This window comes from Mycotypha africana (genome assembly GCF_025528875.1).
Source record: "Mycotypha africana strain NRRL 2978 chromosome Unknown BDF20scaffold_11, whole genome shotgun sequence".
Taxonomy (NCBI): domain Eukaryota; kingdom Fungi; phylum Mucoromycota; class Mucoromycetes; order Mucorales; family Mycotyphaceae; genus Mycotypha; species Mycotypha africana.
Genome location: NW_026515735.1, coordinates 1,136,061 through 1,156,875, shown reverse-complemented (window position 1 = coordinate 1,156,875; position 20,815 = coordinate 1,136,061). Strand labels below are relative to the sequence as shown.

The window sequence follows — 20,815 nt, the reverse complement described above, 5'->3', positions numbered from 1 at the left end:
GAAAAAATAAGAAAATAGAAAAAATAGGGAATTTTGTTCTTTTTGAAAGTGTTTGTAGGAGTAGTAGTGGCCTTTGATTGTGTCTATGAATTTACTGATGAGGTTTGAGTAGGGTGAATGAGTGTGTAAATATAGCTGCTTGTGCGTTGTGTGTATGTGTGTGGAGATGGTATCGCTCTTTTTAGCCAGACAAAAAATAAAAAAAAAAAAAACCTATTCCGTTTTCAATAGAAGCGTGGTTGCATTCATTCATGATATGATTCCAGTCTTGAACATAATATCGACTAGTTCCTGTAATGGTTGAATCTCTTTCTTTTCCAATAAATCAAAATCCTTTGCGAATGATATAAAATGAGCAGTTAAAGAGTTGAGATGCGGTTCTTCACTTAGAGCGACAATCTTGTCGTAATGGTGATGGTACATGTGAGCAATGAGTCGAAAAAGTTGGCTGAATATCCGTTTTACCAATTGAGGAAAATCGCGGGGGAAATCTCGGCCTGTTTTTGTAGGAAAAAGTGTTTCGTCATTCAACATATTTTGTATACTGGATGCCATGTAATCGATGTATTGCGGTGCACATAACTTGATTTTTTTGGAGGAAGCATCCACCCAAGTATACTCAACGCTAGATTTCCAAATTTTAAGTATATGAGACTTTTAAAATTTGTGAAATAACTTTCTCTTGGTGAAATGTAGTTACCCAGATCCTGCAGACATGCAAGGACACGATTGTGGTGTACAGAAATCACTTATGGATCCATAAAACAAGTTGATATGATTAAAGAATTCAAAAGCTGAAAAAAGGCTTCTGTGGTTAGAGAGAGCTTATGTGGGGGGGGGATGTTGTGTTCACGCAATGCCGAGACTTACTATTAAAAGCTAGCCATTCGTTCACATCTACATATTTCGGTAGTTCGACAATGGTCCTAAAGTTTCCTTTCACAAGCATGTGACTGACATAAGGCTGAGTAACAAAGAGCGGTTTTGCTTCTGGTGAGTAGTTATGGTTCGTGTTGGAGGACGAAGAGGAGGAGGAGGAGGAGCCTTTCAACTTGTTGGATAATTTATGCTTCTTGGAGCCCAAACTAAGGAAACTTAAGTCAATATTTTTTTAACAAAAAACTAGACTCGGTCTAGCTAGATAAAGTCAATTACCTAAAGTTAAGAAAACTCATGTTGCTTTATTTCAATTCAGGTGAGTAATGTAGATGAAGAAAGAGTGAGTATAGAAAGAAGAAGGGTATAAAGAGGGAAATTTTTTAGCTGTGTTATAAATTGGGGGATTGTACACACATGGCACAGAAGAAGCAGCAGCAGCAGCAGCAGCCGCCGCCTTCAGGTACACAGCAGCAGCCAACAGCAAAATAGACCACCAAAAAAAAAACTAAACTCAGACGGGATAAACCCTACTTTACTTCCGCTGCATAGGCTATTCCATCATTACACCAGACAATAATCCCTTTTCGCAAGTCTCGCTGCCAAAGGATACCTTTTAGTTGGAAGGTCCAGAAACTCCAGAATATAATCATCATGAATCCACCGATACTGCTGATCAATAGCAACTTCATGATATGATGCCATTGTAACAAGTAGTTGAATGGATAGCCATCCCATCTTGCCAAGCCCATATACACCAAACCCCAAAAGCTACCCGTACTCAGCAAACACCAAATGCGAAATACAAATAAATGGAAGCTAAAGTTGTTCTCCATGTCATTGGAGGATGCTGTAGTACTCCCGTCACTCTCAGAGCTTGTGGCGGTGGTGGCGGTGGTGGCGGTGTATGTATTGAATTGGCTTACGGACTCCCAAGCAATGGTTCCCCAAGCATTTCTTCGTTCCAGCATCAGCAACCAAAACAGACTAATGACCAGAATATGGGCTGTATGGTTGTCGTGAAAAAGCTTTTCTGTAAAGAGTAATTTACTCAGTAACCAGCCTGTCCAACAAAGCCAAGTACCATAGACAATGCAACATCGTTCTACTATCACAAAGTCAAATGTATGAGCAATGATGTGTATTGAGTGGAATGCGATTTGGAACAAGAGAAAGACAGGCGGGAAGGTGTGACCCCAAGGAAAAGGTTGTTGTAATACAATAAATAGACAAAGCGCAATGATGGATAAACTGAGGGTATAAGTCGTGTAAGTATAAGAAACATGGCTAAACGAAAATAGTCATTCGCATCATCAGTAAAATGGTCATAAAAAAGAAAAAACGCCCAGACAATACAAATGAACTTATACATGGTATGGTTGCTTTTTAATATAGGTATGTCATTAGGATGCATCGATTGTGTGTTTGTCTGATCTGCTGAAGGATAGCATCCTCTTTTTTTCTTCTTTTTCTTGTTTCCGCAAGCGGAGGAAGTGGTGGGTTTCCATTGGCTTTCTGGTAAAGGATCGACATTGTAAAACTCATGCGTTAGATTCACCATCAACGAATGTCACTGATGTGGGCGAAAAGTAAGGGAAAAAAAAGTCAAAAGGCTTCGTTTCAGAGCTTAAATGGGATCCAAACCAAAAAAAAAAAAAAACAAAAAACAAAAAACAAAAAAAAAGATTGTAAATGCTCCATCTAGCACGTGAAAAGTGTTGGATAATATGGGTAGGCATAATTATCATGTGCAATGACAAAGATCTGCACAAGTAGGAAAATGGAGTAGTTGATTGGTGGAGAAGGGCATGTCAAGCCAGAGAGAGATGTCTTTTTGGATGGGCATGCATACGTGCATCCTTTCTATTCTGTTACGCGCCTCCCTCTCCGCCCTCCCCTTAAAAAAGATAATAAAGAGCAGTAGTTAATGATTATTTTGATTGTTACTCACTCACTCGATGAATGGATATTCAAATTTGCCCTAATTTGCCAGGTACAAGTAAATGCACACTTCCATCTACTCCTTTTTTTTTTTTTTTTTTTTTCATCATGAGCGTAGACGATGGAGTGGGTGGCGATGTCTAACTATCCGTTCCATTGGATGTTTGGTCAGGTTAGATGGTTTTCGCCCAACAAATGTTTAAGAATATACGATCTACGCGTCACCAGAGACTAAGAAATAAAAAAAACCAGACAACGAAAATGATAAACTGATGAATTTGCTCAATAAATGCATTCGCTCTCTTGCCATAGCAGAATGAATGAAAAAGACGGCTTTCATTGTCCTGTCAACAAAATTAGCTTTTATTGTTGTGAGATGCTTTCTCTTGAAAAAAGATATCTTGATGTATCTGTCATTCTTTCCCGTTTGTTTCTTTTAAAAATTAGTCATGATAGCGTAGAGGACATGAAATGAACCCTTGGCGTCGTCTTTGATGATATGAAGAGGACGCTTTCTTCTTGATCGGCCTGAGGAAAAAAGGGCCCTTGTATTGCCATGATGCATAAGCTACATGCAAGTATATTACCAGCCCATTGTTTATGATGAGTCTATTTTAAAGGGGATTCTAGATCTCCTTGGAAGTGATGTGATTTGCACCCGCATTTCATTCTTTACAGCTTTTGATAATGTGTGTGTATGTCTCTCTGTGTATGTGTGTGTGTGTATGTTGAATAAGGGTTATCTATGATTATTATCCCTTTAATATATATTGTGTCTAATAGATCTCATTTATTATTTGCGTATGTTTAGATAAAAATTTATAAAATGGTGACCCTTCTCTCTTTAGTACACACAGTAAACACTTTTCTTTTTCGCTTTATTGCATCTATTTTTATTTTATTTTTTTTTTCTTCCAACAGTGACAACAACCACATAAACACATGCGCTCTTTGATTGCACCAAGCTTCATCTTGTCAACCCTTCTTTTACTTTTACTCACATTTTCCGCTGGAAAGGTGCAGGCAAAACCGGTGATACAAACAACAGCTATTCGAGAGAAACGCAGTGAACATTTCACAGGAAAAGGAACTTATTATGAAGGTGTGTGTTTGTTTGTTTGTTTGACGGGGGGGGGTTCGTTTTATCTGCCGCTGATGATGTGTTGTTTCATGTTCCCCTAGTGATAGGCATTGGATCCTGTGGATTCCAAGATACAAATGATGATCAGTTAGTAGTGGCTTTATCGAAAGAAGTGATGTCTCAAGGGTCTTATTGCGGCAAACAGATTAAAGTGACGAGTAAGAAAGGAAGTGTGCATTTGAAAGTGATTGATACGTGTCCAGGATGTGCCAGAGGAGATGTGGATATGAGTAAAGCAGCGTTTGACAAAATTGGTGACTATGACAAAGGACATGTTGACATTTCCTGGAACTTTTAGCCAAAGGGAAAGAGAGTAGTTTTTTCATGATCATGATCATGATAATGATGATGCTTTTTTTTTTTTTTTTTTTTGCGTAAATATACCATTTCTTATTTCTATTTTGCCACCCGATTATCCCCTATTTCTATCTGTAATTTGACTTCAACTCATTGTAACAAATTAAACATATAAGGAAACTTATTCAGTGTATAGAACATCATTTTTGCTAACGAGTCTAAGGTTGAACGAAACAATAAGGGAGAGAAATGATTTTATTTCAGAAATAAAAGGAAAAGGAAAGGTATATTCAAAAGCTGAGATGGGAAGTTAACAATGCTTGTATTCCAGTATAGGTGCACCTATGTCAGATATTTCTGGAAGTGTACAATTCAAATCAAAAACCTTGGCCAAGACGATTTTATAGATCTTTTGTACGTTGATAGATTCTGCTGTTGAACAAAATACAAGTGGAGCCTTCATCACTTTGGCGTATTTACGTGCCTAGTGTGGAAAAAACTCTTTTTTTTTTTAGTCTCTGTTACATCAGAAGCTCACACAAAAACTCGATGCGTTTTCTGTTCCGAGTAAGTAAAGTCGTACCTGTCTAGTAATTTCTTCTTGATCCTCATAAGCCATATTTAAGAATTCGTCATATTTTGTTCCTACCAACAACGGAACAGCACTCTACAATAGACCCAACCGTCATAGATCCCAAAAGAAAAATAAAAGATAAGACATCATTTGTGGCAGATGGATACAACCCTTTTATTTATTTCTTTTTTACCTTATTTAATCCTCTGGCTTGTCTGTACCATTCCCTTAAACTATTCAATGTGGATTTTCTGGATAGATCAAAGGTGAACAAGATGGCCACTGCGTCATTGCACACCAGAGGCATCATACTAGCAAATTCCTTTTCACCTGTACAACCCATTCACAAAAGAATAAGTCAAGTCACTCACTCGGTCTGTAGATGATGTATTGAAAACACAACAAACCTCCTAAATCCCAAATACTAAATGTAATCTCTGTATTTCGAATCAAAATTGTCTTTTCCATAAAGTTGACACCTTGATAGATAAAACATTGAATAGATATAAAAAACGTAGTTTAAAGCGGTCGTTAGATACACACAAGTTTATTGTTGGATCACCCATCTCCACACTTTGATTTTAGTTCAGGAACCCAAACTTACCTAAAGTCTGAGTGTATTCTGTATCAAAAGCACCTTCAGCATACTTTATCATTAGGCTTGTTTTACCAATCTGTGCATCACCAATAATTCCCATTTTCAAAACCACACTATTTCGGGAAAGTAATACTTTTTACTACTCTTTTCCTTTCCGTATCTCTGCTTCTGTTTCACGAAAAGGGCAAAGCTTGTTCTTTTCTATATTCGGTATTTCTGGGAATTTACCTATTGGGCGGAGACATGGATTCATGGGGATGATGATTGGATGTGTCTGAGCCATGGATATATGTTGAAGAGGAAGCATCCGCTGCTGTTGTCGTCGTTGTTGTAGCCGTAGCAGGTGAAGTGGACATTGAAGACGTCGTTTGGGGAGAAAGGAAAAAAAAAAAAAAAAAAGAGAAAAAAGACTCAAAGTGAGTAACGATCATCATTTTAATGACTTTAAACAATCAAATGTATTGCTGCTTGCCACATTGGACTTGAAAAAAAAAAACAATGAAATGGTTCACAATAACGTGATTTTTGAGAAATGAAGAAACCCTCCATGCTTGCTTTATCACGTAATAAAAAAGGTTGCTTGGACCACATTAGATAACTTGTCTGGTTTCCATTTCTGGCAGTTTACTACAAATACTGCCAAACTACCCTATTTTTTTCTTTTGGTATACATCAGACTATTTTATTGATTCTGCGTCCCCATCCGATTGGCCAATCTAAGCCATTGTTTGGGGAAAATTGAGGGGTAAGAGGGTAGTAGAATGGACGGGTTGATAGGAAAGAGTTCAAGTTTTCGTTGCCTGTGGGTTCGGGCTGGAAATACCTGCCTTGGGGATTGAAAAGAGTAGTTTTTTTTTTTTTTTTTTTTTTTTTTTTTCTTCATTTGACAGAAAAAATTAATATTTATTTTTATTATTTTTTTTTCGCTTTTTTCTTTTTCTTTTTCTGCCTTTGGGAAGCATCCTTTGGTTCTTTAGAATATATTTTTTATTTTTTTTCTGCTTCATTTTTTCAAGCCTTGGGAACGCTCAAGACGATTGTCTGAAAAAAAAAAAAAATATAAAAGAGGGAGGAGACAATTAAGCGTTGCTGAAATCCACTTCCTCTCCTTTCCTGCATGTTTGCTTCTTTTCAAATCGTTTAAATATTCAGTTTTAAATAATGGCACCACCACAGATTTCAGAGCAATCTTTCCTCGACAGTCTTGACCTGCTCTCTGCATCTCCCATGACAAACGCCCAGCATGCTCGTCGCTATTCTCAGTCTCAGTTACTTTCAGCGACTGGGAAGAAGGATTCATTAACGGTACCCTATCATCGAAGAGGCAGATCAAACTCAATTTCAGTGGTTCCTGGATCGTCGTTAGCAGCCCATATCCTAGCCACTGTCAATACTACTTTTCAAAACACTAAAAAGAGTGCAGACAATGATGATAGCAACGGCAGTCTCTCACAACAAGTCTTGGACTATGTCGATGGCCAAGTCCACGACACGTGGGAAGTCGCCAAGGCTTTGATGCTCGGCTCCACAAGATTACTCTTACTAGAGGAATTACCCAAAGATCGTCAGGAGAACCAGTATGTTCTTTCTGGGTATCGCTTTTATCGCTCTTCTAGGGAGTGTTTGAAATCTCTCTTCAAGATACACAACGAAACGCTCAACATTTGGAGTCATTTGCTCGGCTTTTTTTTCTTTTCTTACTTGTCGATTTATGCTTTCAAGGTAAGCTCTTCATTGCGCGGATGTGCTGGGGGGGGGAAAAGCCCGTTTTTGCCCTCTCGTGCGGATAATTCAACTGACCACCCACACATACACATACACATACGCATTGTTTGTATAGACCAATTTTCCTGAAGCATCCTCACGAGATATCGCCATCTTTTCGGCATTCTGTATCTCGTCCTTAACCTGTCTTTTATGCTCTTCCATCTATCACACATTTATCTGCCATTCAGCACGCCATATCAAAAGCTTCACGGCCACCCTCGACTATATCGGTATCACTTTTCTGATTACAGCTTCCATTTCGATCGTCATTCACTTTGGCTTCTACTGTGACCCTATTCCCAAACACCGTTACATGATTTTCAGTGGACTCATTGGTAGCATTGGCATCATTCTACCTTTCTTTCGATTCTTTGATACCAAAAGATACCGACCCCTTCGTATCGGTCTCTTTGTCGCCATGGCTTTCTCTAGCGTCGTTCCCCTTTTGCATTTGATGACCGTCAAGGGCGTTTTAGTGACAGCGGCTTTTCTCAAACCTGCTCTCGTGAGTGCGCTAATGTATATTTGCGGCGTGGTGATTTATGGCAAACGATTCCCAGAAAAGTTCTTCCCTGGTAAATTCGATGCTGCTGGTATGACAAGTCATGCTATATGGCATCTATTCGTTTGTCTCGGTATCTTTGTAAGTATCATGGGTGAGATAGTGGGTGGGCCACTGAACGTGGTGCATGGCATCCTCCTCCTCATTATCATGCTTCTTTATCTTTTTCATCCCGTTCTCTGACTAAATTTTTTTCCCTCTACTTCCTTTAGTTCCATTACTTGGGTTCTTTTCACTTTTATAAATTACGCGAAGAATTTGGCTGTATGTTTGCTCCTACCGAATGAACAACAAGAACCCTTCACAGTCTATTTTTCTCACACATACCCTCATCATGTCACCTATCTCTTTTTATCTCAAATCCTCAACTGCTTTTTTTTTTTTTTTCTTCTTCTATGGGCGCCGCTCGAATGCCCTTTAAAAAGAAACAACACCAAAAAAAAAAAAAAAAAAAAAAAGAACAATGCTGCTGCCCCCCCTCCCCTCAGCTAATTTCAACAAGCGCAATGTGGGCTTATGGTTTCTAAAGTTGTTCCTAAGTGTCGTAGTAAACATGGATGCTGACAATGACACCAACGCTAGAAAACAAAAAAAAAAAAAAAAAAGTTTTCTTGATTTATTTTTCAACAAATAAAACTTGTAAAATTAGAATACCTCAACCATACTTTCTTTTGGGAATGGCTATTATTGTACAACGAACGAGCGCGTTTCGTTGTTCATTTTTGACAACATTAGAATTCTAGCTCACATGGTAGATGGATCAGAATAATGCAAATTTTGAAAATTACATTGTGTAACTTGAAAATAAGGTTGCAGATTGAGTTTTCTTTTTTTTTTTTTTCATCTACACGCACACCTCTTCTCTTGGCTCGTTTCATACAAATTACATTGTAAATATACCCCGTATCTTATTTTTCAACTCTCTTTCACCCCTTCATGGCTTTACATTGGATTCTTTACTTGAAGGTTCTATGACGTCGTGTGTCTTTTGATAAACAAACCCTACAGGAGTTTATCACAAATACAATGGGAGCCACCTTGGATACACTCTATTTTTCCCCCCTTTTCGCATATTGAAACTCAAATCTTTTTGAGCAGAAAAAAAAAAAAGACGCTTTCCCTTTTTCTCAAACAAGTCATCGACATGGAGCAACAGTACATTATACGAGAACGCTTGTCGGGTGCCGTCAATGCGTTGAGCATCTCGCCTGGTGGAAACTCAGTTGTTGCTGCCGGAAGAGAAAGTAATGGAGTTCTATGCACCCCCTCCCTTCCAAAACTTCACAAGCGAAAAAAAAATAGCCCTCATTGAACCATCTTTTTTTTTTTTTTCTTTTTGTTCAGTTTTGAAAATCTATAATATTCATCCATCTGGATTAGTAGAAGCGCTCAATTTGAGATCGGGAAGTCATTTCAATCTGAACTACAGCAGTAACGACGTCAAATGGGGAAACAATGGTAATGCGTGAGAGAGTAGGCCATCCCATGCCACGCGTTGCTTAACGAGAAAGCTTTGTTTTATTTTTTGTCATTTGAAAAAAAAAAAGCAACGAAACATAAGGTGGCTACGGCTGCTACCAACGGCACCATCATTCTTTGGGATTTGAATAAGGTGGGCAGAAAAGCAGGTAAAAAACTATAGCATATGGACACACTCAACATTCAATCGATTTGCCTCCCCCCCCCTCTCCCCACTTTCCTTTCTCCTTTGAGTGGTTGACCATCGTTTTTTCTTTGTGTCTTTCAGAACGAGTGATTGCAGAACATGCACGCGCTGTGAATCGTATCACATTTCAACCTGACAATGGCAATATATTACTAAGTGCATCACAGGATGGAACAATGAAATGTTGGGTTCGTAAGCCCTTTTTTTTTTCTCCATTCAGCGTCTGTGTGTCTGTGCCCATAGCGGGCATCCATGGCACCTGTTCTTTCCTATACTGAATCATGTTTTGGTGTCAACACATTTAGGATTTCAGAGACGCTAAAAGCGGTGCCAAGTTTAGGTTTGAAGGAAAGTCAGAGTCTGTGAGAGATGTTCAGTTTAATCCAGTCAATACGCACGAATTTGCTGCTGCTTTTGAAACGGGTACTATTCAGGTATTAACCTCTACTTTTTGCTGCCATTTCTTCTGATGTGCTCATTGTTTCAGACAACACTCTGCCTACCTACCATCTATGTAGAAATGGGACATGCGAAATCCACGCGCCTTGTACGATAAAAAAGTGAGTGCTCATAATGGCCCTTGCTTGACCGTCGACTGGCATACGAATGGTAAATGGGTGGCCAGTGGAGGACGCGACAAGACGATCAAAGTCTGGGATATGACGGCTGACAGTAGGCGTCCAGTCTACACCATCAAAACCATGGCTTCGGTCGCGAGGATACAATGGCGTCCAGGCTATGAGAATGAAATCGCCTCCTGTGCCTTGCTTACAGACAATCGAATCCATATGTGGGATATCAGACGTCCTCATATTGCTAAATATACTTTTGAAGAACATGATACCACACCTACAGGTAAAAGTGTCTGATTGTATGTTGTATGGTGGTGTTGGGGGGCTGGGAAAGTGAAAAGCGCTACTCACAAAAAAAAGTGTCTTTCTTTCCCCCCCCCCTTTTTTTTCAACAGGATTTGTTTGGTTAAACTCTACCGAGATCATATCAGCATCCAAAGACAAATGGCTTATACGACAACACTTGAAAGGCTCACAACAGCCATTGACGATGTTGCGGAGAAACGGTATGGGTTGGAATATACAAGGGGATGTGGCTTTCACTGTCGACCAAAGTCCACGCAAAGTCTTTGTCGATGACCATTTCATGTCAAAACCGTTCAATGATTCACCTCGCCCCTGGAAAAGACTCAACAACAAAAGTGCGTTAGAGGAAGAGGTAGGGAAACAGGGTCCATTTTGTCGCGCCCCCGTAAGACTTTACTTACCCCGGTCTTCTTCTTCTTCTTCCTCCTCGCCTCTGTAGATGAATCAGTATATACCGCCACAGACATGTGCTATTGTCCATATGCCTTTATTCGATTATGAAGCCTTTACCATTCTGGCAGAGAACTATGTTATTTCTAATGCGAATGTTTCTTTGGCTTGCGATATCAATAGCAAAGTAAGAACAAAAGTCTTTTATTTCAAACTTTTTTTCATTTTGTCTCATTCATCCGTTGGCTCCAGTTGGCCTGGAAAGTGGGTCGCTATCGAACGGCACAGACATGGAAGATCATTGGTATGCTCTACGGTAAGGAGGGTACCGGAATCTTGAAAGATCAACCCACCACAGAAGCTCAGGTATTGAAAAAAAGGGGGGGGGGTGTGGCGTGCTTCCCTACTTACTCCATGGAGGACTGAACTTTTTTGCATTTGAGTAGTGTGATGTAGGCATAGCGCTCGACGGTGATCCAATGATCCCAACGATGGAAGAAACCGGAACGAAAGACAGCGAAAGTTTCCATCTCAACGAAACGGAAGATATCCTTTTCACAGGAGAAGAAGAAGAAGAAGAAGAAGAAGACAAAGACAAAGACAAAGAAGAGAATGAAGAGAACGATGAGGAGGACGACGATGACCTTACATCGATTCTATCAAAGGAAGAGTCAGAAAGTGTGCTTACAAAGAGCTCTTCTGTCTCCTTGCACCCAACACCTGCTTTTGAACTACGAATCCCTTGGAAGCATGATAGCATTATCTCCGATCTATTACAGTATTATATAGAACAGGTAACCCCACAAACGAATGAACCCTTCGTCGTTTGGTTTGAGTTGCTCTGTTGCTTATACCTCCTTTCTGTAATCTGTAAAGGGCGACATTCAAATGTGTGTTACTTTGTACCTTGTCTTGGAAGATTACCTGACGATAGATAATGATCGCTTAGAAGAGTGGTTTGTGACTTATATTGATCTACTGCAGAGATTCAAGCTTTGGTCTACCGCCGTAGCGATGATGAAAACGTGTAAACTGCCTGTCGTGAGGGAACGAAATGAGGTAACGTAACGTTCACAGAGCTAGATCGAGAATGGCCATAAAAAGTGCAAGGCCTTTCTAACATCTCGCACCGCTTTTCTATCTAGAACGATACCACCATTCATATTGCTTGTAATCATTGCTTCAAATTGGTCAACGCAACGAGTAAAGGCGCTTGGGCCTGTGACAAATGCCAGCAATTATTGAATCCTTGCACCATTTGGTAAACAAAGAAAAAACAATTGACGTTGAGTTCTTTGAGAGTGCATTTTGACAATCTAATACAATTCTCTTTGCCACAGTCATGAAACAGTGAGAGGCCTGTATGTATGGTGCCAAGGTTGCAATCATGGAGGACACCTTGCTCATATGCGTGATTGGTTTACAACTGAAAGTGAATGCGCGACAGGGTGCGGACATAGATGCGTTCTACAGCCTTTCCTTTCCACACTTCCATTAGAAGAGCCATAACAAATGTTACGCGCTCATTATCTCTCATACCTCTTTTTGTACATAAATAGATACCTTTTTTTTTTTTTTTTTTTTTTTTCCTTTATCAAAAAACTTAACTACACGAATGACAATTCAGACTCAAAATGCTATCAACAAACCCTTTTTTCTTTCGTTCCATCTACCTCTCTGTAGAATGAATGGTGCTCGATCTATGTACAACATGGTATCTTTTTCTGTCTTTTATTTTGGATTTACTTTGATTCAAATAAGCTTATCAGTTCTTTAGTAAATTTGGCTATTTCATAAGTTTCTTTGGCAAGATCTCGCTTTGCATTCGCAGTGGGTGTAGCGCCTCTCACAAACTGTTCGCTCTGAATCACGCTGATACGTTTAGCACACTTTGTCAATTGTCGCAAAATTTGTTCGCAGTCCCGCTTGTAATAGAGGCCCATGGAGGTAGCACATGCAGCTTCTGAAGTGTCGATTATCTTTGAAACAATCTTTATCATACTGTGAATGATAGCGTACACCTCTCCATTCTGTTGAGGCAGCTTCAAAGCACTCAATAGGTTCTGGATTGTTTGTACTATACTATCTGTTTCCGATGTGAGATAGGCCTAGAGGATGATCAATGAGGTAAGTATCGCTCTCTTCCCTATCCCTGAGCTTGATCATTGTCCTTACTACTAGCTTTTCAGGCGTCATCTCCTCATTGGCATGCCTATTGGAGGTATATTTTTTGAAACTTGGCCGTTGTTTATAGTCTAAAAAACGATCGGCTGTGCTGTCTTCAGGAGTTGTTGATAAATCCAAGCTCAAAGCCGAATCACTCGTTTTAAGAAAGGATGCTTTATCATGACGCGTCTTGATGAAGGATGCGTCATCATAGGAACCATGATGGCTCTTCTCTTTTCCTCCTATACGTCGAGATGCATTGTTGCTTCTATAGGAAGAGGGCTCTATGGCTGTCGTTGATGATGAGAAAGACAAAGTGCCTAATTTTTCTGGTATTTTGTCTGTATCCGTAGGAGGGCTTGTTGATAAATTCGACGCAGGTTTAGAACTCATCCCAAGAAGCTTCACGAGCTCTACAATGTTCGAAGTGAGATGACTGGCCGATCTATCTAACAAGCAGACTGGGCTGATTCCCATTCCATTGGCATGATATTTTGTTGTCATCAGAAGGTCCGAGAGGGAGGTTGTGAATTGAGCCTTGATTTCGTATAATGAATTTTTGGTATCTAAAGAGACGGATCCTTCTTGAGCCTCGATCTCTTCCGTGATATGTTTACAGACAGTGACTATGTTTTTCATGACGTGAATCACTTGGGAAGGATCGTTTGACCTTATTAGAACGGAACATAAGTCTATTGTGAGTATGTCTGCAATCCATCATTTTATGATCGTTCTCTTTTGCTACAATACTTTAATTATACCTAGCAGTTGTTAAGAGCTCATCTATGTATGCTTGATACGTAAGTAGATGGTCTTGAGGAATGATGCCATTTCTGGTGGGTTGTAAAATATTTCGTTTCATAAAGTCACTACTACTATTCAGCTCGATGATGGAGGATGCTATAGTATATAAAAGGGTCTCGTGTGTTTGAGTAAGGGTGGGAGGGGGGGGGTATTTTACCCGAGACTTCATTCCTACTATTACTGTCTACTGTTACCTTTCACATTACGTAGCTCAATCCGTGCCTTTTCGTATTTTAGCTGCAGATCCTTTATTTCATCGTGCAATTGCTGTATTTGGTTTTCGGCTTTTTCTTTCTCCAAAAGCAAATCATCGTTTGCTTCAGCGAGATGCTTCAGCTCGTTCAGCATGTGTTTTGTTTCTGCTTTTACGTCACGTACAGCATCCTGTTGTTGGTCATACTGCTGCTGCAATCGCTCGTATTTAGCTGATAGTTTCTTATATCGCTCTTCCAGTTCATGAATGGTTCGTTGATTTTCCTGTTCTTGCGTTCTCAGCTTATCTATCACGTTTCTATCTGCATCGTCATTGCCATTTTCCCCTTTAAAATACTATCGCATGAATAATTTGGTACACAGTCAGTTTTGATCTCATTGAAGATGCCTTCTTTTTGTCTTTTTTGGAAAGCTTTCCTACAGCGGACTTACAGACAGTTCATTTTGCAAATGCGCTATCTTGTCTGTTAAAGCATCGATTTGATGATGGTATTCTGCAGACAACTTTTGAGCCTCCTTTTGCTATTGTGACCATGTTGATGTGTTACACCGATAATCACAAGGGGGACAACAATAAGTCTCTATTTCAAATCTTTTGCTGGATCAGATTAAGTACGAATTTCCTTACATTATTTTTAGGTAACCTAGCGTCACTTGACCTAGGAAGGTAATCTTTCGCTCCTTCCTTTATTGGTGATGTGGATGGCGATCTTTGACGACGATGCGTCACATTGCTGTTTTGGTCGTCGTCATCGTCAGAAAATCTTTCTATTGTTTCGACATTCATGGTGCTTTTGACAGGGACAATGTTGGTTGATTTGCTTGGTTGAGGTTGAGCAGTTTGATCCGCATATATCTTTCCATACATGGGTGAAATAGGTGATTGCGGTAAAGGTGGACTATAATATTCATCCTTATATTCGTTTTACATAAAGGGGACACAAGGGAATCAATGTTATACAAACATTCACTTGAAGGTTGAGAACTCAAATAGAATGGGGTTTTTTTTTTTTTTTTTTTTTTTTCTTTAAGCTGAACACACAACCTACTTCATTTTTACTTAGCCTTGGATAGCGTCTTGATATTTCAGCGTAAACATCACTTGCAAGATCTTGAAAACGAGCTACGGGTAATGTCGCGAGCTTTTGCCGTGCTTGGTTTCGTTTCGGATGAAGATCTTCTTTCACAGGCAGAAAAGGAACTGAAGTATATCAGACGAGAAAATTGAGGAGTTCAAAAGCAAACCATTCGTCAGTAAAGAAAAGTGCCATTTTCACATTCTATACAATATGCTTACATACGGTATTTGTCATTCTTATTTCTTCGTACAACTTCATCGTATACATCCATAGCCAATTCATGAAATTGAAGATTGCTTAAACGAACCAATTTTTGGCGTGCATTCACTCTTTGTGAATTGGGCCCTTCAATAGCCTCTAAATTTCCAATAATATCATTATGCTCTGTGGATCAATTTTCTTTTTTTTTTTTTTTTTCCCCCGCTCGCTTGATGGATAAGCTACGTACCTTGGGCCAACAGATTTTTCAGATATGTCTTTAATTCAGCGTGGTAGATACGAGCTGTTGCTTCAAAGTTAACAGTTGTACTGAACGTTTTTCCAGGAGCAGAAGCTAACGACTGAGCTCTTGAGTTATGTGACATAGAGCGAGACGAACTCGTTGAAAAGGTTTTGGATAGTGGATTCCTGTATAGCCAATCGTCATGCGATGACGGTGGTGATTGTGGTGGTGATCTGGAAAACGACATAGTATGTTGCTCCTTGGGGGAAAAAAACTTATTTACACTACTGCAGGAGAAAAGGTTCTATTTCAGAACGATAATACGAAAAGAACAGTAGAAGAAGAGGATAAAAGAGAAAGTACAAGAGACTAATAAGAAAAAGCTCTGTGCTCATTAGTGCAACCTAGAATATTGCTTCTATAACCATAACATTTGAAGAAGGCTATTTCTTCTTTTTTTTTTTTTTTTTTTTTTTTTTGTTCTCTTTCGTGTTCATGTTCCAATTTGCCTTTCCATCTTTCTATAGAAGATCAGTTTCGTTATAAAATAGAAGCAACTAATTTAAAGAGATGGCTTCCTTTCATAAATTTATGCATTGTATAGAGTAGGGAGTGCAAATAGTCTCTTCTTCAACGAAATTAAAAAAAAAGGCGGACAAGTGAATTGTATATGTACAAATGCAAGCAGTAATTAAATAAACAAAATAAAAAGGAGAGACACTGTTACTAACTCTGACCTAGTTTGAGGGAATGCATGTTTTGAGGCTGATTTTCGAGACCATTCGCATATTGTAACTCACCACTAAATGTTTGGTAAAGTTGGAATGTCAATCATCTATCCAACTTGATACTATTTTTTTTTTTTAATTTACCTATTTTCATATTCGTACATGTCTAAAGCAACAGCACAACTTTCACGAACGACACGTTCATGATCTTGTTTGAAGCTTTGTAATGTTTCAAGCACTTCAGGTGTAGCAATAGAACCCAATGCTTCAGCAGCTTCATGTCGAACCATATCCATTTCATTCTTGTCTTGAAGACATTCGGTTAAAGCGGGTACAGAGGCTGGATGCTGCAACTGACCAAATACATAAGCGACTGTTTAACAGAAATAACTTTTTAGTTAAGTCAGTGAGATATTTGAAAGAGACAATTTTACCTTCATGTCTAAATAGTCCACTTTGATCCTTTAGACCCTTAGCCAAAGCGAGAACAGCTTCAGTTGTACCAATCTCACGCAACGCGAACATAGCTCTGTAACGTTTGAACAATTTATATTCAGGGTTGACCAAAATGGCTTCAAGTTCCTTAACTGATTTCGTTTCCGTGGTGGGCGGTGCAGGGTCCACAGAATTGTATATGCTGTTGTTGGCATCTTTTTCAGCCTTGTTCTTAGGATCGTTATCGTAATCAATTTTATCAATAGCTAATTCACAGGTTTCTACAACTGATCGACTCTGATCGCTCAAATGTTTTTTGAGGACGGGAATGGATTCAAGGGATCCTATAGCACCCAACGCTTCAGCAGCCTAGCATATGCCATATGAAATGTTAGCTGTAAAATGAAGCTACTCGTATGCTTTGTTACCGTGACAAAAACCTAACTTACTTCGTGGCGAACCATCTCAGGCTCCTCTAAATTCTCGAGAACTTTTGAAAGAACGGTATTTGCTCGAGGATTACCAATTTGTCCGAGACAGTAGGCTAACTCATGTTTCAACAATTCCGACTCATCATTTAGGGCTACAGGATTAATGAACGATAAATCAGTATTTTACTTGATATTTCAAATTCAAAGTATAACTCACCCTTTGCAATGATATCGATAGCCTGATCAGTAGCTATATTTTTTAAGGTAAACAACGTTCTAAAACGTTCAGCGAGTGGGACGTTACCCGAGGTATTGCAGAGTGAATCCTCAAGTCGTTGATAATCTACGTTCGAAAAGTCAGACATTCTTAGAGGTAACTTTTGAAGTTTTTTAGGAAAGAAACGCAAAAAGGGCGTAGAAGGAACGATCATAAAAGACAAGCCTTGTCATTTAATAGGGATTGGGTTAAGCCACCCTTCTCTTTTTTTCCTTTTGCTTTTTGAACCTCTAAAATTATAGCATGTCTTGTGCAACTGTAGTACAAAAAGATCAGAATTTTTAAAAGATAACATTTTTTCAATTTGACACAGTTCGCTTATCAGATTTCGAAGACAATTCTTCGCCTTTAAAATAGATAAACATACATAAGAGCATGCCTTCCTATTGAAACATGGGGGTAGGTGCTGCTAACTAGAGCTTCTCACTTTACCTTTTATGCTTTGCCATATTACAATGGATGTATTAGTGAGTGATTTTATCCAAATTAAGAAGTCTTTTTCTCATCGATGTACAATAGAATGCTCTCTATGCTCTAGGGCGGTTCAATTCTTCCTAACCCTGTAGTGTTATCAGTCCATTAACCTTTAAATCAATTTTTTCTGCTAAACATCATGTAGTTGATATATATTTTTTCTCTAACGTTTTGTATTGTTCATACTTCTAGTACCCTGTTTAATCCACAGTTGCTAATGTCTAGTTATTTCACGTTTCAAGACATGCCACTTGCCAAAGGGACATCAGTTTATTCGGGCAACATTTAGCCATGACTTTCTTTATTTGCAAAGCCAATATAGCCCACTGACAATGTTTATAAATCTATAAAAAGTACGATCAATACTTACCATTGTGTGCATCAAATATGAAGTCATAAACCTTCAAATGAACACTTGAGTCATTTTGCAATTGTTTCTCTCTCAATCATACCCCTTGCGAAACAAAGAGTATGCTTCGTCATTGTAGTGGCTTGATAGTGAGTCAAATACAGTACTAAATTCTACAAAAAGAATTTACCCCAGGTGGGTTCAGAAACATATCGACCTTGATTGCTTAATCCTCTTTCCTTCCTATATTCGTATTTTTAGTTTTTTAATTTGTCGGACTCACGAGTACTTTTATTTTACCACGTAGATGACTTGTCCCTACGTAACGAACTTCACTGTTCAAAGAAACGTGAACAAATAAAAATAGAAGAAAATAGAACTGCAAACATTGATTCGAGCACTTTTTGTAATATTTTCTGTACAGACAAGATTTCTTGATGATAAGCAACAGACTTTTGAAGCGTTAAAAACGCTCAATATGCGTTTCACCTTCAGCAACTGCTACCTTTCTATAGGTACAGACAGATGAAATCTTGAAAAGTTGATAGTACCGCTGTGGTGCGCAATCTTTACCTAGAGTGTCTTGTTAGAAAAGCTTCCAGGGAAGAAAGAAAAAGGAGAAACAATCTTAGAGCCACATGTGTTAGAATTAAACTATATATTTGTTGCATTTGATAATAATACAAAATGATCGTAAATATGCTTTAAGATTCGAGATGTTGATTAAATAAATAATTGCTAAAACATCTTATAAAAAGGAAGCATTTGGACAAACTCAACATACTTTATACCTCTTAACTCAAATTCCTTTCACTGTTACAAACAGCACTTCACAACAATAAATGCGCATTTGTATACCTGTCTTTTACGCTAGATTTTTCTTCACCATCCTAACAGCATTTGCTTTCCTATTTATCTCTCATACTGCAGTACATGCAACGCCTTTACCAGTTGCATCAAAATCTCACCACGGTGTCAGCAGTTTTGACATCCTCCTGCAATCCGGCAAACTTCTCGATGATCTTTTACAACTAAATGATAAAGGCACAATTCTAGAAGGCCTTGATCGTGAAGGCATAGCAAATGGATTTTTCGATTCCGGTGATAAAAAGCAGCACGATAAAGGCAGTGATAAATATGAAAAGCAATTTGACGGTGGCAAGAGCAACTATCGCGGCAGCTAGTTCTTATGCACGATCGCTATTTCTTTTTTTCTTTTTTTTCTTTTTTGTTCTTCTACATCTGTTTTATAGATAGAACAATCTTAAACTAGAAAAAATACATTGTTACGAGAGAGAAAGGCCGTTCCTAAATGACAGCTTTCCATATACCCCCTATTTTTTCTTCCGCCATCGCTAATATTATCATTAAAAGTCATCCTCACATGATTAACCGCTATTAATATTGCTAGTCGCCTATATAAAGGATATTTCATATAAATGCATTGCTTGAATGGAGGTATCCCTTTTTCTCTATTTGTGATTTTCACAGTAACATATTGTTGTAATTGTCTGCTTACTTGATTGCTTGCAATATATTCCTGATGTTTTTGTCTATTTGATGGCTTGGCAGAACGTAGTTGCTTAAGATATAATACAGCTTAACAGAGCTGGGTTGTCTGTAGTATGCGCTTAATGAAACTGAAGACGAAAACGAATACTGGAGAGTCAAAAGAAAACTTGGAGGGGTATTTACCCCAAAAGTACTCGATTGGGCTACTATGATGTTATGTATGATTACATATTAGTGAACTCCTCTGCTATATTATTAATTGTTCTTGCATCATCATTTTCGACCATCGGGTTGCCCGAAAAATAATAAGCTGATGCCGATATATCCTGCTCCGTCATTCAATTCTCCAATGTTTTTATACTGAAGGAACATATTATACAGCACTTTCCTAGAACACATTTTGCTAATACCAGAACAAAAATGCACGCCACCATATTACTATAGAATGTTTTCGAACCATTTTGAGCTCGCCTCCTTCTTTCGAAGAGATACCGAAACCAACGGCATAGTTTTTTTCCATATTGATATTGTAACAGTGCTTTTGAAAAATCCGTTCCTTTTTGTTCTTCATTTGTAAATTTGAAGCAACAGTATTATCATGGGAGGAAAATTTCATTATACAAACGTATAGAGGTCCTTTCCAATACTTGTAGCTGCAATTAAGTAAAGTCCTCTAAGGGCAAACACATGCACACTATTTCATTTAAGGTTATATCACTTGACTTTGATTGTTAATACGTGACAAAGGATGCCGAAACTGTCACTGCCGGCTTGATTTAATCTACGGTTTATATCTAGAAGAGCTCCCATGAGACGTTTCAACGTCTCACTTGAATAATTTCATATGATAGCCATCCGCATTTGGCAACGATTCGGTTATATTATGAAGCTTCCGTTCGGAAAAATTATTATTGGCCTAAAAGCTCGAATAGGGTTTCTCCTCCAATCTTGACAATAACTGAAACAAACGCAATTGAAAAATATCTGACAAAACTACGATTCGAAGGTCGAAGAACAATAAAGCGGACTGATAAACACGATACGCATCCTAATTCCTATCAAGTCTTCGTATTTGTAATGAATACATCATACAATTCTCTCAATTGAGACAACAACGAACGGAGCTATTAGTTCTTCTGCAATTGCGCTGTATTATACATGAGTTAGAAGGAAGCGCATATGGACGTTTATGCTGTTCGAGGCATGTTCATACGC

The 20,815-nt window shown here is 38.6% G+C and overlaps 9 protein-coding genes across 9 annotated transcripts; 4 read left to right on the top strand and 5 right to left on the bottom strand.

Annotated features, from left to right (window-relative positions):
• Positions 1 to 212: 212 nt before the first annotated feature.
• Positions 213 to 1,274, bottom strand: BDF20DRAFT_894304 (Mob1/phocein). Its single transcript, XM_053082396.1, has 3 exons — positions 871 to 1,274; positions 701 to 794; positions 213 to 625 (listed from the first exon to the last, which is right to left on the bottom strand). The coding sequence occupies exons 1-3, from the start codon at positions 947 to 949 to the stop codon at positions 250 to 252; spliced, it is 549 nt and encodes a 182-aa protein (XP_052932525.1). The 5' UTR covers positions 950 to 1,274; the 3' UTR covers positions 213 to 249.
• BDF20DRAFT_894302 (uncharacterized protein) lies at positions 1,270 to 2,560 on the bottom strand. The gene is made up of 2 exons (XM_053082395.1): positions 2,247 to 2,560; positions 1,270 to 2,163 (listed from the first exon to the last, which is right to left on the bottom strand). Exons 1-2 carry the CDS (start codon positions 2,435 to 2,437, stop codon positions 1,407 to 1,409), a joined length of 948 nt encoding a protein of 315 aa, XP_052932524.1. The 5' UTR covers positions 2,438 to 2,560; the 3' UTR covers positions 1,270 to 1,406.
• Positions 2,561 to 4,004: 1,444 nt separating this feature from the next.
• BDF20DRAFT_826911 (RlpA-like double-psi beta-barrel-protein domain-containing protein-containing protein) lies at positions 4,005 to 4,256 on the top strand (the record flags this gene model as incomplete). The annotated part of the gene is made up of 1 exon (XM_053078119.1): positions 4,005 to 4,256. A coding segment is annotated over one exon (252 nt), but the record flags the coding sequence as incomplete, so codon positions are not given.
• A 237-nt stretch (positions 4,257 to 4,493) lies between these two features.
• BDF20DRAFT_894296 (septum-promoting GTP-binding protein) lies at positions 4,494 to 5,678 on the bottom strand. Its single transcript, XM_053082394.1, has 5 exons — positions 5,434 to 5,678; positions 5,237 to 5,308; positions 5,023 to 5,159; positions 4,839 to 4,922; positions 4,494 to 4,739 (listed from the first exon to the last, which is right to left on the bottom strand). Exons 1-5 carry the CDS (start codon positions 5,525 to 5,527, stop codon positions 4,566 to 4,568), a joined length of 561 nt encoding a protein of 186 aa, XP_052932522.1. The 5' UTR covers positions 5,528 to 5,678; the 3' UTR covers positions 4,494 to 4,565.
• Positions 5,679 to 6,375: 697 nt separating this feature from the next.
• Positions 6,376 to 8,129, top strand: BDF20DRAFT_894293 (hemolysin-III related-domain-containing protein). The gene is made up of 3 exons (XM_053082393.1): positions 6,376 to 7,149; positions 7,268 to 7,837; positions 7,969 to 8,129. Exons 1-3 carry the CDS (start codon positions 6,589 to 6,591, stop codon positions 8,041 to 8,043), a joined length of 1,206 nt encoding a protein of 401 aa, XP_052932521.1. The 5' UTR covers positions 6,376 to 6,588; the 3' UTR covers positions 8,044 to 8,129.
• Positions 8,130 to 8,685: 556 nt separating this feature from the next.
• On the top strand, positions 8,686 to 12,254 carry BDF20DRAFT_894272 (WD40-repeat-containing domain protein). The gene is made up of 13 exons (XM_053082392.1): positions 8,686 to 9,000; positions 9,101 to 9,214; positions 9,304 to 9,384; positions 9,504 to 9,610; positions 9,728 to 9,856; positions 9,941 to 10,277; positions 10,390 to 10,652; positions 10,740 to 10,877; positions 10,943 to 11,056; positions 11,137 to 11,484; positions 11,567 to 11,749; positions 11,836 to 11,951; positions 12,031 to 12,254. The coding sequence occupies exons 1-13, from the start codon at positions 8,901 to 8,903 to the stop codon at positions 12,197 to 12,199; spliced, it is 2,199 nt and encodes a 732-aa protein (XP_052932520.1). The 5' UTR covers positions 8,686 to 8,900; the 3' UTR covers positions 12,200 to 12,254.
• A 152-nt stretch (positions 12,255 to 12,406) lies between these two features.
• Positions 12,407 to 15,870, bottom strand: BDF20DRAFT_894256 (uncharacterized protein). The gene is made up of 9 exons (XM_053082391.1): positions 15,401 to 15,870; positions 15,175 to 15,309; positions 14,923 to 15,074; positions 14,502 to 14,786; positions 14,306 to 14,395; positions 13,855 to 14,209; positions 13,618 to 13,756; positions 12,866 to 13,526; positions 12,407 to 12,798 (listed from the first exon to the last, which is right to left on the bottom strand). Exons 1-9 carry the CDS (start codon positions 15,639 to 15,641, stop codon positions 12,433 to 12,435), a joined length of 2,424 nt encoding a protein of 807 aa, XP_052932519.1. The 5' UTR covers positions 15,642 to 15,870; the 3' UTR covers positions 12,407 to 12,432.
• Positions 15,871 to 16,120: 250 nt separating this feature from the next.
• Positions 16,121 to 17,353, bottom strand: BDF20DRAFT_826743 (armadillo-type protein; the record flags this gene model as incomplete). Its single annotated transcript, XM_053078103.1, has 5 exons — positions 16,121 to 16,196; positions 16,267 to 16,495; positions 16,557 to 16,926; positions 17,007 to 17,140; positions 17,206 to 17,353. The coding sequence occupies 5 exons, from the start codon at positions 17,351 to 17,353 to the stop codon at positions 16,121 to 16,123; spliced, it is 957 nt and encodes a 318-aa protein (XP_052932518.1).
• A 1,494-nt stretch (positions 17,354 to 18,847) lies between these two features.
• BDF20DRAFT_894253 (uncharacterized protein) lies at positions 18,848 to 19,376 on the top strand. Its single transcript, XM_053082390.1, has one exon. It carries the CDS (start codon positions 18,931 to 18,933, stop codon positions 19,270 to 19,272), a length of 342 nt encoding a protein of 113 aa, XP_052932517.1. The 5' UTR covers positions 18,848 to 18,930; the 3' UTR covers positions 19,273 to 19,376.
• Positions 19,377 to 20,815: the final 1,439 nt, after the last annotated feature.

What these genes read in the sequence shown, in the direction of transcription:
- BDF20DRAFT_894253 (XM_053082390.1), top strand. Translation starts at nt 18,931, where the DNA reads ATGCGCATTTGTATACCTGTCTTTTACGCTAGATTTTTCTTCACCATC.
- BDF20DRAFT_894293 (XM_053082393.1), top strand. Translation starts at nt 6,589, where the DNA reads ATGGCACCACCACAGATTTCAGAGCAATCTTTCCTCGACAGTCTTGAC. An exon ending in TGTCGATTTATGCTTTCAAG is followed by an intron (nt 7,150 to 7,267) that starts GTAAGCTCTTCA and finishes TTGTTTGTATAG; the next exon opens with ACCAATTTTCCTGAAGCATC. An exon ending in TCGTTTGTCTCGGTATCTTT is followed by an intron (nt 7,838 to 7,968) that starts GTAAGTATCATG and finishes TACTTCCTTTAG; the next exon opens with TTCCATTACTTGGGTTCTTT.
- BDF20DRAFT_894296 (XM_053082394.1), bottom strand. Translation starts at nt 5,527, where the DNA reads ATGGGAATTATTGGTGATGCACAGATTGGTAAAACAAGCCTAATGATA. An exon ending in AGAATACACTCAGACTTTAG is followed by an intron (nt 5,309 to 5,433) that starts GTAAGTTTGGGT and finishes TTATCTATCAAG; the next exon opens with GTGTCAACTTTATGGAAAAG. An exon ending in TAGTATTTGGGATTTAGGAG is followed by an intron (nt 5,160 to 5,236) that starts GTTTGTTGTGTT and finishes TGGGTTGTACAG; the next exon opens with GTGAAAAGGAATTTGCTAGT.
- BDF20DRAFT_894302 (XM_053082395.1), bottom strand. Translation starts at nt 2,437, where the DNA reads ATGGTGAATCTAACGCATGAGTTTTACAATGTCGATCCTTTACCAGAA. An exon ending in TTAAAAAGCAACCATACCAT is followed by an intron (nt 2,164 to 2,246) that starts GTATAAGTTCAT and finishes ATTTTCGTTTAG; the next exon opens with CCATGTTTCTTATACTTACA.
- BDF20DRAFT_894256 (XM_053082391.1), bottom strand. Translation starts at nt 15,641, where the DNA reads ATGTCGTTTTCCAGATCACCACCACAATCACCACCGTCATCGCATGAC. An exon ending in AAATAAGAATGACAAATACC is followed by an intron (nt 15,075 to 15,174) that starts GTATGTAAGCAT and finishes GATATACTTCAG; the next exon opens with TTCCTTTTCTGCCTGTGAAA. An exon ending in CTAGGTTACCTAAAAATAAT is followed by an intron (nt 14,396 to 14,501) that starts GTAAGGAAATTC and finishes TGGTCACAATAG; the next exon opens with CAAAAGGAGGCTCAAAAGTT.
- BDF20DRAFT_894272 (XM_053082392.1), top strand. Translation starts at nt 8,901, where the DNA reads ATGGAGCAACAGTACATTATACGAGAACGCTTGTCGGGTGCCGTCAAT. An exon ending in ATGGAACAATGAAATGTTGG is followed by an intron (nt 9,611 to 9,727) that starts GTTCGTAAGCCC and finishes CAACACATTTAG; the next exon opens with GATTTCAGAGACGCTAAAAG. An exon ending in ACATGATACCACACCTACAG is followed by an intron (nt 10,278 to 10,389) that starts GTAAAAGTGTCT and finishes TTTTTTCAACAG; the next exon opens with GATTTGTTTGGTTAAACTCT.
- BDF20DRAFT_894304 (XM_053082396.1), bottom strand. Translation starts at nt 949, where the DNA reads ATGCTTGTGAAAGGAAACTTTAGGACCATTGTCGAACTACCGAAATAT. An exon ending in CGAATGGCTAGCTTTTAATA is followed by an intron (nt 795 to 870) that starts GTAAGTCTCGGC and finishes GCCTTTTTTCAG; the next exon opens with CTTTTGAATTCTTTAATCAT. An exon ending in TGCATGTCTGCAGGATCTGG is followed by an intron (nt 626 to 700) that starts GTAACTACATTT and finishes TTGGAAATCTAG; the next exon opens with CGTTGAGTATACTTGGGTGG.